Genomic DNA, 13471 nt, shown 5'->3' with positions numbered 1-13471 from the left:
CTTGGGGATTCAGTAGGTCATTCGATATTACAATATTTTAATAATTCTTATTGTAATGTCACATTTGTGTCACATCTTTTAATATAAGAATTTTGTTGACACTAAAGGTCAGTGTACCCAGCCTACACAGTCTTCTGTGTGTATTTTGATAGCAAGTACATCGATATGGAGGAGGTCACGTAAAGGATGACACTAGAATATTAAAATATATATTTAAACCTACTGGACACTATAATTACACTATATAACCATTATGGAATCAGTTTGAAAATGATCGAAAATATTTAAAGTATATGTCAGCTGCCATCTCTCTCAAATGTTTACTGACTGCACTGATTCGTGTCTATTCTCAGTAGTTAATAATTACTTTTTTGCAAAGTAAAATCAAATGTAAACAGAGTAAAGGTTGTTTTATGATTTGGGCTTAAGAATTTAGTCCAGTTTGGGGAAAGAGAAACAGCAGTAGTCTGGAAAAAAGGTGGGAAATCTCTGCATTCACAAGATTAATCTTAGAATTATTAACATATATATTTTTTTAACTCTCTCTATATATAGCCGATCTGTTAGAATAACAGACAAAGGTAAAGATTTGAAACTAGGAAAAAGGAAAGTTTTTCTTTGTCAATATGTTAAGATAAATTGCTGCATTTCTGAAAATAAAGTGTTGCAGTACTTGTTCTCTTTATTTTCCTCAGGGCCCTTAAACGAGACCATGAAAAGCAACATTGTATATTTGTGGATTTGTGCTTTTGCAGTAATTCATGGACATCAAGAGACTTTACCACAACCCTCCATCAGTGATAAACTCCCATCATTGATAAAGATGAACAATGATTTTGCTTTTCAGCTGTACAAGAAGCTTGTAGAAACACCAGATTATCAGTTCAAGAATATCTTCTTCTCTCCCTTCAGTGTGTCTATGGCCCTTTCTGAGCTATCTTTAGGAGCTGGTGGTGAAACCGAAAAGCAGCTTCTCAGTGGCATCGGCCATAACAGCTCGGTCTTCAGCATTGAAGAAATGCACCAGATGTTCCACAGTCTTCTGGAAGAAATGGAGCAGAGTACAGGGGTGGACATTGACATTGGCAGTGCTTTATATGTAAGTGACAAAATTAAGCCCCTTCCTGAGTTTTTGAAGAAGATGAAGGAGTTTTACTACTCTGATGGATTTACTGTGGATTTCGGTGCCAAAGAAACACTGGATAAAATTAACACGTACGTGAAGGAAAAAACACATGGGAAAATAGACCAAGCTGTTGATCATCTGGAATCTAACACTTTCATGTTTCTTCTCACTTACATTTATTTTCAAGGTAAACACGCGCACACCTACTTTTGTAGATTTGGTAATGCCGTTGTCACAGACCCCTTTAAAAATGCCATTCTTTCTTCCAAAGGAAAATGGGACACGTCGTTTGATCCAAGCAAGACCCATGAAAGTAGATTTAATGTAGATGCTGAGACCACAGTTCCAATACAAATGATGCACCAGTACGCATCCCACAAAGTTTATTATGATGCCGAACTCACTTCTAAAGTCCTCTGTCTAGACTACAACGACTCTTTCTCCATGTTTCTGGTTGTCCCACATAATGACATATTCGTTGAACCTAAAACCATCAAAGATCTGGAGATGGCCATCTCTAGACAGCACATTGAGAAGTGGAGGACAGCTGCCAGAAAAAGGTTGGTTTGCCATAATTATTTAATGTATATTAAAATTAAGGACTGATTTATAAACGTTTGTAGATACTCAAATGTTTTAAGTTTTCCAGACGGACTAGCCAGTCAATGATTTTTCTTGTCTTCTTTCTTCTTTCTATGTCCCCAAGCTCTCTCTCAAAACGTCATATCCCCTAAACGATATTTTGAAAGGACTGGGAATGGCTGATATGTTTACAGAAAAAGCCAACTTCACAGGAATTTCGGAGGAAATGATCTTCATTTCAAAGGTACAATTTCTAGATCAGTTTCTAAATTATTATTTTAAATTAACCATTTATTTAATGTCCTAATTAATATAAATACACATATTTTTAAGAGGACTCATTTCGATTCACTTTCAGGCTGTGCATAAGGCCACTCTGGATATGGATGAGAAAGGAACCACCGCAGCAGCAGTGACGAGAGTTTCATCTGGGTTTTCCTACAACCCAATGTCGTCTTTGCGTTTTGACAGTCCATTCATGATCTTTATCATTGACCAAAAAAATGGCAACATCCTCTTCTTCGGAAAAGTTGTCAATCCAGTGGAAAAACTGTAATGTGACAATTAAGATCTCTTGACAACAGGTGGCCATGACAAACACTATTTTGCAGTCTCTTCAGTTTGTATGTGTTGATATATGACATACAAAACTGAGTTTAGTGACAGAAAGGCATTGCTAGATCTAATGAATGCAACTATGTACGTAACAACCCTGTTGAAAAACCCTATTAGTTTAAGCTGGTCCTAAGCAACTAGTTACTGCTCAGGGCCAGCTCATAACCTGAAAAAAAAAACTGCATATGCTATCCAGCTTAAACAAGCTTATGACCAACTAAGGACCAGCTTAACCAGTTGCTATGCTTTAAAACATACCTAACCAGCATATGCTGTTTTTTCTTTAGGAGTACACCTAACTGGAAAGAGAAAACTGGCAAAAACTGGCAACACTGGCCTTTGTCTTGAATTATTTTCATACAAAAAAAACATTCTTTTGAACAAACACTTTTTTTATCTAACATGTCAGTATGCACAAAAATACTAAAAAAATAAAAAAGCCATTTTAAGAGTAGCATTTACATGGTGTCTTTTGGCAACTCAGTATCCTTATGCCAATTCAATAAAAAAGGCACTAATGTTAGATAATCACATAATTTTAACCCAAATCATGATAACTTTAATATAATAAAATAACTTAAATATAATAAAACACTATTTATCACAATAATTATATTTAATCTCTGATTTGTTTGAATATACTCCAATTTGTCTGATTTGTAAAATATAGTCCAATAATCTGCAGTTTTATTCACAACTACGATTCGCCTAAATTGCCCAATTGTGCATTCCAGAGTCATATAACAATCAATAGCTAAATACTTGTACAATTATACTCTGTAAGCTGGCATTTTGATATAGGAACCACCAATGAGCGATTGAATTAAAGTGATGCATGAACTGTTCACGGTTCGGTTGAATTGAATCTTATGGCACACAGAAATCGAATAGCTTTATATTACCTCTATTATTCATGCTCGAGCATCTGACACACATCTTTCAGGTTGTAATCAGACACACTACACTTGAATGCACAATGAAACACGTTATTTGTTTTTTGTTTTTCTTTTCAAATTATTGCGCCGCATGGAAATTGGAATGCCAAGCCAGACCAGCATTTGAGCAGGCGAGTGTGTAATGATGATATTTCACTCCATGGATATGAAGTCAGACAAATAGTAATGTGATTAGTTTGTGGTTATATTAGTCAAATGGACGGTGTGAATGCAGGGAGAGCAGCAGCTATAGATCAGTGGCCTCATTTTGGGCATGTTTATTCCCCACAAATAATGTATATGGAATGCTTTTGCGTATAGCCAAAACGGTAGCACATTCTAATACAACTTCTGGTAATAAATATGTAGCAGCTTCAGACAAATGATAACAAATAAGAAACACAGCTGCACTTAACATTCATGTTAAATATGTAGTAGGAAGTGTCATTATGGTAATTAATAAGACACATTACTTTACTTACTAATGATATATACATGATAAATTTAAACAATGTTTAAAGAACTAGTCATTCCTGTGTGATGTTCATGTATTGGTGGACTTTACTTTTACTGTACTTTATCTTTAATAACACTAATTCTCTTAACTGCTATTAATACCGGCATAGCTGTACGAGCCAAACATGCTGAAAAGTAGAAAATGGCATAATCTAGTGTGCAACTAAACAGCAATCGTCGATTAAGATACATTTGTTAGATTATTATCCTGAATAAATTTGAGTTTATACACAAATGTCTTTTTATCACTGTCTGTCTAATGAATAGGCAAATGTGCAAAAAAAAGAGAAAAAAAATCATGTTTAACTATCATGCTAGCACTGTTTAGTCTACTTAGTGTCAAATCTTGTGTAGTCATGGGAAACCATTTGAAAAATAAGCTTTGCTGTGGAAAAGTTGCTCAGTAACCACGGAGGGCTTTACAGGATGTGCTGTTATATAACAGATTGTTTTGGAGTGTCTGGCAGCAAAATAAGTCAACCTAGTGTTAAAATCTTTAACCAGAACCCTGTGGTTATCTCTCAACATTTGTACTGCAAACAAAGAAAAATAAAATGGGTTTAATATTACTTTTCATGTCTAAAAAGCGCTCTGGGTTATTTGTTAATTTTATATTTTGACTCAATTATTATCCCTTTCTATACATAAAACTGTCTTTGCAATACTTTCAAGAGGTCCAGTCTGGTTGTTTCCTGAAGCTCAAGAGGTGGTTTGTAATCAGTGACCCTTTACCATTACAATCGATGACACTGCAGTGAGTATAACTGATGGTTACTGTTTTCTTAGGCTACCACGGAAGAAAAAGATTGACGTTTTGTAAATGAATCAGTCTTACCACTCACTAACTGCATGAGTATTTATTATTTACTTGTTGTTTTGCTTAGGTTTTTGTCATGGTATGTTACGGTCAGCTTAAGGTCAAAAATGGGATACTAAACCATTAACACTACACCATTATCACCACTTTTGAAGTGTAGAAGTTTATTATGTGTTATTGACATACAGTGTCACCTCTTCCTGTGTAAAACCTGACATTTTTGACATTATGAGGATTGGCCAGTACTAAAAAATAGCAAATAACGTTTATCTGAAAGAGTAAAATGCAAACAGGTTTTCTGTTAGGGTTAGGTTAGTATTAGGGGATAGAGCATTTTATTTGGTCAGCTTAAAATCCTCATAATTCACAGAAACAAATGCATGTGTGTATAGAGGAAGAACCCAATGCTGAGTTACTGAACTGGAATTATTTAAACACAAAAACCAAATTGCACAAAATATAATCAACTTATTGTTTTTGGACTGTAATTATAAAACTTCATAGATATTTTTTTTTTTTTTGACCTCTTAACAGTTTTAATGGACAAAACAAGCTACTAAGGACAGCATATTAAAGACTCTGGGAAACTCAAGCAATAATGGACATGTTTAACTTTAGAGACTGTTGCAAAAATATTACTTAGATGAGGCATCATCATAAAATAATCAAGTTTAGATTTTTAGAATCACCACTTGAAAAATAATCAATACAGTGTTCTGCATCCTATAACATCTGAGATCATTACAAATATGAAAAAGTGTGTTTTATTTGAAAACCTCATTGCAACTCTTTCTACATTAATATGTAAATTGACGAATTTTAAAATTTTATTGATATTGTTGTCTGGCAGGCATCTTGGCACACGTACAGCTGCAGAGAGCCAGACTGCCAGAGAGCCATTATCCACATTAGCCAGTTGTGCAGTGTGCTGGATCTTCACTATATTCACTAATGGATTGAACAGCCTCTTGGTCTCTTATCTTCTGATGCAGTCACTATTTTTGTTCCCTTTTCTAAAGGATCATAAGAAGAACCTGTAGAGATTTATCTCATTGCACCGAGGTAAAATAACAAAATAATCAAGACATAATGTAATTAAAAAGCATTCAACATTGAGAATATGATACGTCCAAAATATCTACACTGTTTTTAGAGGCTAGATTAACACTAATTATCCAAATAATGTTATTATTTATGGAAGCAACCAATGAGACCCCTTTAATCTCATTTGCAGATTGCAGTGAACAAATTAAACAATCGCTAAATGATTGGTAGATGACCAGAGGGCATTTTGTCTTGTGTTTTCAATTACAGAAGCAAAGGCAAACTCATTAATGCTGAAACAAAAGGCAACAGTTCTGATTACAAAGCTGATCACAGTTCTGTAATTAATGGAAAATGCTCTCAGCACATCAAGTGTAAACAGTTAGGAAGAAAAAACCCCCAGAAAGAACAAAACTTAAATAGCATCTAAATATATCTGTGTGAACTTTTGTGTCACAACACAAAAAATGTTAGCACAGGCAATACGTTTTTACATAAATAGTGGTAATGACATGACCAACAAGTCTTGTCTAAAGGTCAAGGAGTTGTGTCACCCCTTGAAAACTTCACCATTGGCCTCCAGCTCAGTTTCAAGCAAAACGTTAAGCTAGAGATCTGAATAAACACAACTTTCATGTAATTCTATATAAAAGTGCTTGTTTTATTTGTAATGTTAATTAAAAGCAATAGCCTGTCCAGAAATGGAAATTCTCTCTTTACATACCCTCATGTCTTTACAAACCCACATGATTTTCTTTCCTGCGTGAAACAGCTAAAGAATTATCTAGCAGGATTTCAAGAAAGACATGAGGGTGAGTAAAGCACGTCCATGATTTTGCTGAGTTCGATGTGTTCCTAGCTCAGCATCTTTTGTTCACTTTGGAACAACATTTTAATCCAAAAATTTAGTCTTGACCATATCTCTACACCTAATCTTAACCATGAGTAATGCTTAATTTAATGATAGATAAATGATACTGATGTACAAGCACCAAATACTGACTGTAAGCCTAAACTTTACAAAAACTACAAACTGGTTCTTCAAATCTGATCGGCTAATCACAATGTCGTTCCAGGATCAACAAAGATGTTGACCTAGGAACAAGTCGAACTCAGCAAAATCAGGTTCTGCTGTGAGTAAATAATGACTGAAATGTTGAGTTTTGGCTCTTTTAAATTAACTCATAACTACAACAGGTTAAAGGGAGAATAAGTCAACCTAAAAATGCATCTTAAAACTCTAGATTCTATTAATAGAATCAATCTGAGTTCTTCTTATTTTATTTTATCTCTCATTTTATTTATTTTAGTTTTTCAGTGTTAATATACAGATGGACTGGAAATGAGAAGCCATCTCTTAGCCAATGAGAATCAGTGACTGGTTATGTATTAGTTATATGATGAAAACAGAATGATTTGAACAAAACAGCAATTTCTCAGTAAACCAAACAATGGAATATATGGCAACCATTTCAACCCACTTGTGCAAAATGTGGACGGGGGTGTTTACTATTACAGAAGCACTTTGGTATACCCCAAGCCCCTAACAGATTAAATTATAATAATGGCATGAAACACAGTCCATCGCGGTGAATGGAAAATGCAAAAGCAAGAATCAAATAATGATACACTTTAGAAGCATCATTACAAGGCAAGCACATCAGAGCAGTTAGTAGACATGTCAAACAGTTGCAAGCATATGCAAACATTTCTTATCAAAAACACACAAGCAGCGCCACGACCATCTGTTGATACAAGCCTAATGACAGCTCTAGCTGTGAACGGAGTCCCAGAGCTGTACACGTTGTCTTACACAATAAATAAATGTAAAACTCCAAATACATTCATGAAACCCTGTTGTTTGTAATGCAGACTTGCCACACTTCGTGGCATCCGTAATTTGGCATCTGGCATTAGGACATTCACAGGTGGGTTATGATCTTAAAATGATTTGCTGGTGGCTTCACATGCAAACATTACCTGGCAACTCTTATTGCCTGTACATATATTATGAATTATGATTACAGATAAATCAATGGTGCTCTGTAGTTCCACTTACATTGGCAAAAATGTACTGATACTTAATTACACATAAAAATTTATAAAAGCCTTTGTAATAAATAGTACATAAACAAGAAAGAATCAATTGCAAATTCTAGTACATTTTATCCCATCATCTCTAAACAGCAGCAGCAGTTTGGATAATAAATGAATGGATGTTTTGTTTTTGTCGAAATTACAAAGAATGGTGACAGGGGCTTCAAAAGGGACTCAAAAGCAACATCAAAATACTCAATACAATGTTTGCATTAATTATATATTTCCTCTGAGGCCATACATTATCTTTATGTGGGGTGTGTTTTTTTTTTTTTTTTTTTTTATGGTGCTTTTACTTGAACCTTAAAAGCTGTATATTCAGAAATTAAACCAAATGGCTTTTAAGGGCAAGTATATGAAAAATATAATGAATAAACCTTTCTATATGAAAGAAACTCAGATAAGATGCCTTTGGCAACATAAATACAATGCTCTGATCAGCTTTAGTATAGACTGTACAACTGTGGACTAAATAGGAATCAGTCACATTCATACAGGGAAAGCACTGAATGGCAACAAGTCAGATGTGCATCAGTTCAATGCACCGTTGAGCTGACAGGAAACCTGCTTTTCTGCTCATGGATACACTGAAACTTTTAATTTGGCAATGAAATAGTATGCAGTCATACTATTTTTTCATTGCCGTATTCTGCAGCTACCCAAGCGGACAACAGCAAGTTAAGCACAACTAGGCATCTGACAGTGCAGCCTGAGCCACATTCATTTCACTATTAATTAAGTCCCATGTCAGTTTCATTAATTTTACAGTGTAATCACCGCCTGAGCGCGTATGTCAAATGTTATATCCATTTACAAAAGTATTCCGGTTCCCACTGAAAACTGTACTTTTGCAAAAACCCACATAATTTCCAGAGCAATCAGAAATCACAGTTTTCTCCGAGGTTAATATTTGGATGTGCCAAGAGACCTTTTTTGGTGGAAACAGAAAACTAGCAATTTCCTACTGCCTTATGCGATCTTCCAAATGTATTTACTGGTCACGGCACCTTTTCACATTCACTGATTTCACAGAGCTCCGACCTCTAGGAAAACACATTACGTTGCCTTTCCCTTTCTTCCTTTTCCATCGTTCTCGCTCATTTTCCTTTCATCGGCAGTGTGTAAAATCATTAGCACAAATTTTTTTTGTGTCGTAGAGTTTTAGCTGGTTTCAGAGCGATTGAAACACAAGGAAAGTGCTTTATAAAACATTATTTTTTGACAGTATTAAATTATTCTTTAAATACAATTAATCTTTTCTTTCTAATATTGTATCCTATATCACAAGTGTATATGCAGAGTGCCATGAATATAACCTGCTGTTGAGCATAAATGATAATCCTCTATAACAAAAACCAACTGCACAGTGGAAACATATAACACGCTAAGATGATGTTCAGTAGCACATGGCAATATGCATAATTACAGATGTGCAGCTGAAGGGCCCAATTAGAAGAACAACTTCAATCATCCTTGGCAATAATTTATGTGTTAAAATAAATTCAACAAACAAAAATTACTGCATGCAGTCTTATCAGCCAAGAATAATAGAAAACAGCTGCGCCAGTCATTCCAGTCAAACTACCTCAATGCGTCATGTAATTTACCACTAAAAGGATGCAAAATAAGAACAGATCAAAGCTTTAATGGCCTCCTGAAAACAACTGGTATAAAAAAGCTATTTCCATGAAAGACTAATCATCATCTTATGAAATTGCCTTCCGTTTGAATTTAAAAGTCTTTTGGTTTATGGTGGCAATTGATATGATCAAGAATATTGCACATAAAAAGATGCAGCACCTTGAGGCATTCTGTGTGTCAAAAGTTGGCTATTAAAATGAACACTCTGAACGGACTGTTCCAAGGCCAGGAAGTATCTCACTAAACTATTAAATTACTTTGCACTTTTACATTTACTTTCCTCTGGAATTTAACTGAACCTCAAGAATGGAATTCAATTAAATGTGCCCAAGGTTACAGTTACCAGCATAAAGAGTTGAGAAATGCACACAATACGTTTAAAGAGAACTTTAGAGTTTAAGAGAGGTTTAAAATGAGCCACGAGGATGAGGAGTTTAGAGAAAAGCATCCGAGAACCATTCAGCGCTTTACTGCACAATAAACCGCTCTGAAATGTTATATAACAGACCAGAAATTAACGTTAAGAAATATTCCCTCATTTTTTTCTTGCAGTTGGCAGATGAATAAAAGGCTTTTGCTGTATAGTACCTACACTGAATGCAGTTTAAAATAAACAGTCTCCATGGGAGCTGGCAAACATCAGCTGATCTCGCTTTTATTCTGATTTGCTAATATTGCTGTTGTATATGCAGGATTCCCACACCTTTCGGACAATTTATTACCATTTGTAACATGCGTGATATTTTTGATTATTCCACAGTTGTGAGGAACACTGCATATGTAATTATCTTAAGGTCTTGCCATTTTGCTGCATTCGAAATGTTGCTGAGTAACCATGAGCAAAATCTCTTTGACTGTGACACCAAAAGAGTGACGCATTTGTCTGGTAGCATGCTGACATCGCCCTACATCAATACAACAATCCATAAATGCATCTAGAAAATTTCCAGCTCATCATTCTGACCATGGGTGAATATATCCTTTGCTATTTTTTCCTCAAGTCACTGTTCTTCATTTCCTCCATTCAAGTTACTGTTCTCCATGTCCAGGGACTGTTTGTGAACATTATCGTTCTGAATGGCCTTTTTATTTAGGGTGTCTACAGGAGTGTCTTTCTGTGCATCCAGTGAGCACTTGGATACTGCACTGGCCACCTGACAGAACTTCCTCAGGAGAATCTCTCGCAGGAGCAGGTAAACCCATGGATCCAGAATCTGATTGAGCGAGGCCAGACGTATGGCTGTGAGAAAGAAGTTACAGTCCATCTGTAGGTCCTGGGATAAGAGAGATACAGCAGCGGAATTGCATTGATGTGAGGATGTGTGGGTTGAGATCATCTTCAACATTAGGACCTGCAGAATGGGAGCAGACGCACAACAATGGCTATATTATATGAATGCTGTTTTTTTTAATTAAGAAAAATATACATGTGCATATGTATAATTCTAAACAGCAGTTATTGACTAATTTTATACCCCTAAATTACAATTGCACTCCTTTCCCGGTCTTTTTTTTTTTTTTTTAACAGTTAAATGTTTTTGGCTATAGCTAGTAAAAATTCCAGGCAATGCTATATTATAAATATTATTTCAAAATATATTTATAGCAGTTTATACGAAGCGGACAAAGTAACTGCGAATAAAACGTTAATGTTTAAAATCATTTTTTGTTTGTAAATGTATGCAAATGGACAGAATGTAAATATAAGCCATTTTTCAGCCATAACATAAAGTTTTGATACGTTCTACAAAGCTTTCTACTTTTATACAAAAATCTGAATTTTCTGATTGTTCCGTGTGGGCCTAATTTTGAAATTACCTAACTGGGAAGAAATGGCAACACTCTTGTTTTGGACGGAGTCTAGGAAAAAGTCCCAGTGTAAACACCATCTCAAATAACTGCTTAAAAACAACAAGTAGTATACCACCAACATGTCAATACTGCTAAAGCACTTATCCTGTTGCGTTCACCTTTACATAGGAATTCATATATACTGTTTAATCCGATACAAAAAGCAGCATTTTATAGCTGGGCACACTTACATTAGGTTTGAGCAGGAATGACACCATGCATGCTTTCGTCTGATAGCTACAAGTAAGAGTATCTGGCACAAGCTGATATGATACATACCAGTAGAGGTGACCAGCATGTCAACAGCACACACATAATGCCCATCAACTGAATAACAGTCTCTGTAGTTAACCTCTCCCATTGCTTGGACGACTGGGTCGAGGTAGCCTTCGTCCTGCAACGTGTAACCAAAGCACGGATGGTCACAACATTACACGACAACGTGACCAGCAAAGAAAATATCCCCAATGCAGCAAAAGTCGTGGCAAAAAACGTATTTCCCGTTACGTCCTTGTCACCCGTACTTATGAAGCACCAAGTGCCCGGCCACTGCAAAGTATACTTTCCAACCCCAGCAATGGGCAATAAGGCAAAAAGCAAAATCAGGCACCAGATGATGACCAGAACCTGCTTGGTCACGTTGGTTTTCATGTAATGCGAGTACCAGTGAGGAGCAGTGATGGCCAAGGCCCTCTCAATGGCCATGGCACTGGCTAAAAAGAGAGGACACAAGCCAAAAGTAGTCATGCACACCCCAAAGAAAGCGCACAGAGTCCCCGAGGGGTCCACGCGTTTCCATTTCAGATCTGCTCTGTACACCGAAATGACAATCGGACTTGTGAGCAGCTGGCCGAAAAGATCAGTTAACGCCAAAGAGCCGATGCAAAGCAGAAACGACTTCTTCCTCTTGTTCTCCTTTTTTCTGTATGCACTATAAACTAGCAGCATCGCGAGAGAGTTTCCGACCATTCCAGTGACCATCATAGTGATGGGGAAAAACACGGACACGGAGCCGCAGCTGGCGCCCTTGCCAGCGCCGTCCTGTGAAGATTTGGAGAGGTTCGATTCCCACATCATGGTTCCAGCCGTCAGGTTTTGCGGCAGGACGTCTGAAGACTGACATTTAGATGTCATCCTTTTTCGGGAAGAGCGTTCATGGCCACAGCAGCCTTTGATACAGTCCTCGGTGAAGTCCGCTTGACTTCTGCCTCACTTTGCGCGCTCGGCTGTCCGAGAGCGCGCTCTAAACAGAGGAGGAGGGACCCTCGTGGAGATGTAAAACATGCTCTGAAAGGCAACTGAAGAATAGTGGAAGATACACCTAGAATATCTGCAAGGGAAAAAATACTGTTACGAGTAGACAGATGAATGTGTTAAGTTAGTTCTTTATTACTGTTACTGTAGGAGAAAATAGTATGACTTTAATATTCAAACTAATGGATCACATGTGTTTTAGTATGAATGTAGGAATCAAAACGCAACACTTCTCACAAAAAACGTATTCATAACCAGAGCTGTAGCGGGAGTGCGCATTATTGCCGATAACTTTAGTGGTTAATTAAAATAAATAAATAAATGGTTTAAATAATGTCTTAACGTACAAAAAGCTAATGATTAACTTTATATAAGGTGGCCTTAACTATTGTGTACTTACATTTTAATCATTTGGTACAATACACTTGTCTACATCTATTAACATTGCACTTATAGTTTTTGAATACCTATAACTTCTGTATTTATATTTTCACTGTTGACCCGTCTCTTGCACCTTAACCCAATAAATCTACCCCTCGCCTAATCTTACCTGTATCCCAACTCTGTAGTGTTTTGCAACACAATATGACCACGATGAGTACGTTGTATTTTGGAACAAGCACGTAGTAATTAAGCCCATCTAATATAAAATGTGACCAGACCTTCCAACAAGTGCTAAGAACGTTTGATGTCTGAGATGATTCCTCAAACCACCAGCTCCGAGCGCAACAAGTGCCACCTAGCGCACGGAAAATACACGACTAAAATACTACTCTATAAAATAGACGAGGAAAGAAACACAGTGAACAAACGTTTCCGATTAATTTCACAAACATCACTAGAATTCCCCAAAGTAGCAGTGTGGGATCATTAAAACATCAGTCTTCATAGGTTCTACCGGCAGTAAGTAATAAAACATTTAAAAAGGCAGAGATAATTAAATAGCAGATGAAACACATATCTGTATGAAAAAGCTCTCAATACATCATCCAA

The 13471-nt window shown here is 36.3% G+C and overlaps 2 protein-coding genes across 2 annotated transcripts; one reads left to right on the top strand and one right to left on the bottom strand.

The window, feature by feature from the left end:
• The first annotated feature begins 400 nt into the window (after nucleotides 1–400).
• On the top strand, nucleotides 401–3170 carry LOC122347583 (corticosteroid-binding globulin-like). Its single transcript, XM_043242965.1, has 5 exons — nucleotides 401–478; nucleotides 696–1313; nucleotides 1398–1692; nucleotides 1814–1952; nucleotides 2067–3170. The coding sequence occupies exons 2-5, from the start codon at nucleotides 713–715 to the stop codon at nucleotides 2262–2264; spliced, it is 1233 nt and encodes a 410-aa protein (XP_043098900.1). The 5' UTR covers nucleotides 401–478; nucleotides 696–712; the 3' UTR covers nucleotides 2265–3170.
• Nucleotides 3171–4854: 1684 nt separating this feature from the next.
• ptger3 (prostaglandin E receptor 3 (subtype EP3)) lies at nucleotides 4855–13368 on the bottom strand. Its single transcript, XM_043241814.1, has 2 exons — nucleotides 11504–13368; nucleotides 4855–10725 (listed from the first exon to the last, which is right to left on the bottom strand). Exons 1-2 carry the CDS (start codon nucleotides 12356–12358, stop codon nucleotides 10375–10377), a joined length of 1206 nt encoding a protein of 401 aa, XP_043097749.1. The 5' UTR covers nucleotides 12359–13368; the 3' UTR covers nucleotides 4855–10374.
• Nucleotides 13369–13471: the final 103 nt, after the last annotated feature.

The sequence above is a fragment of the Puntigrus tetrazona genome, chromosome 6 (assembly GCF_018831695.1).
Source record: "Puntigrus tetrazona isolate hp1 chromosome 6, ASM1883169v1, whole genome shotgun sequence".
Lineage (NCBI taxonomy): Eukaryota > Metazoa > Chordata > Actinopteri > Cypriniformes > Cyprinidae > Puntigrus > Puntigrus tetrazona.
This window is presented reverse-complemented; position numbering and strand designations above follow the sequence as displayed.

Excerpts from the sequence above, each read along its gene's own strand:
- LOC122347583 (XM_043242965.1), top strand. The coding sequence starts at position 713 with ATGAAAAGCAACATTGTATATTTGTGGATTTGTGCTTTTGCAGTAATT. Across the intron at positions 1,693-1,813 it reads GCTGCCAGAAAAAGGTTGGT|TTCTTTCTATGTCCCCAAGC; the intron begins TTGCCATAATTA and ends TTGTCTTCTTTC. Across the intron at positions 1,953-2,066 it reads AAATGATCTTCATTTCAAAG|GCTGTGCATAAGGCCACTCT; the intron begins GTACAATTTCTA and ends ATTCACTTTCAG.
- ptger3 (XM_043241814.1), bottom strand. The coding sequence starts at position 12,358 with ATGACATCTAAATGTCAGTCTTCAGACGTCCTGCCGCAAAACCTGACG. Across the intron at positions 10,726-11,503 it reads CATGCTGGTCACCTCTACTG|GTCCTAATGTTGAAGATGAT; the intron begins GTATGTATCATA and ends CCCATTCTGCAG.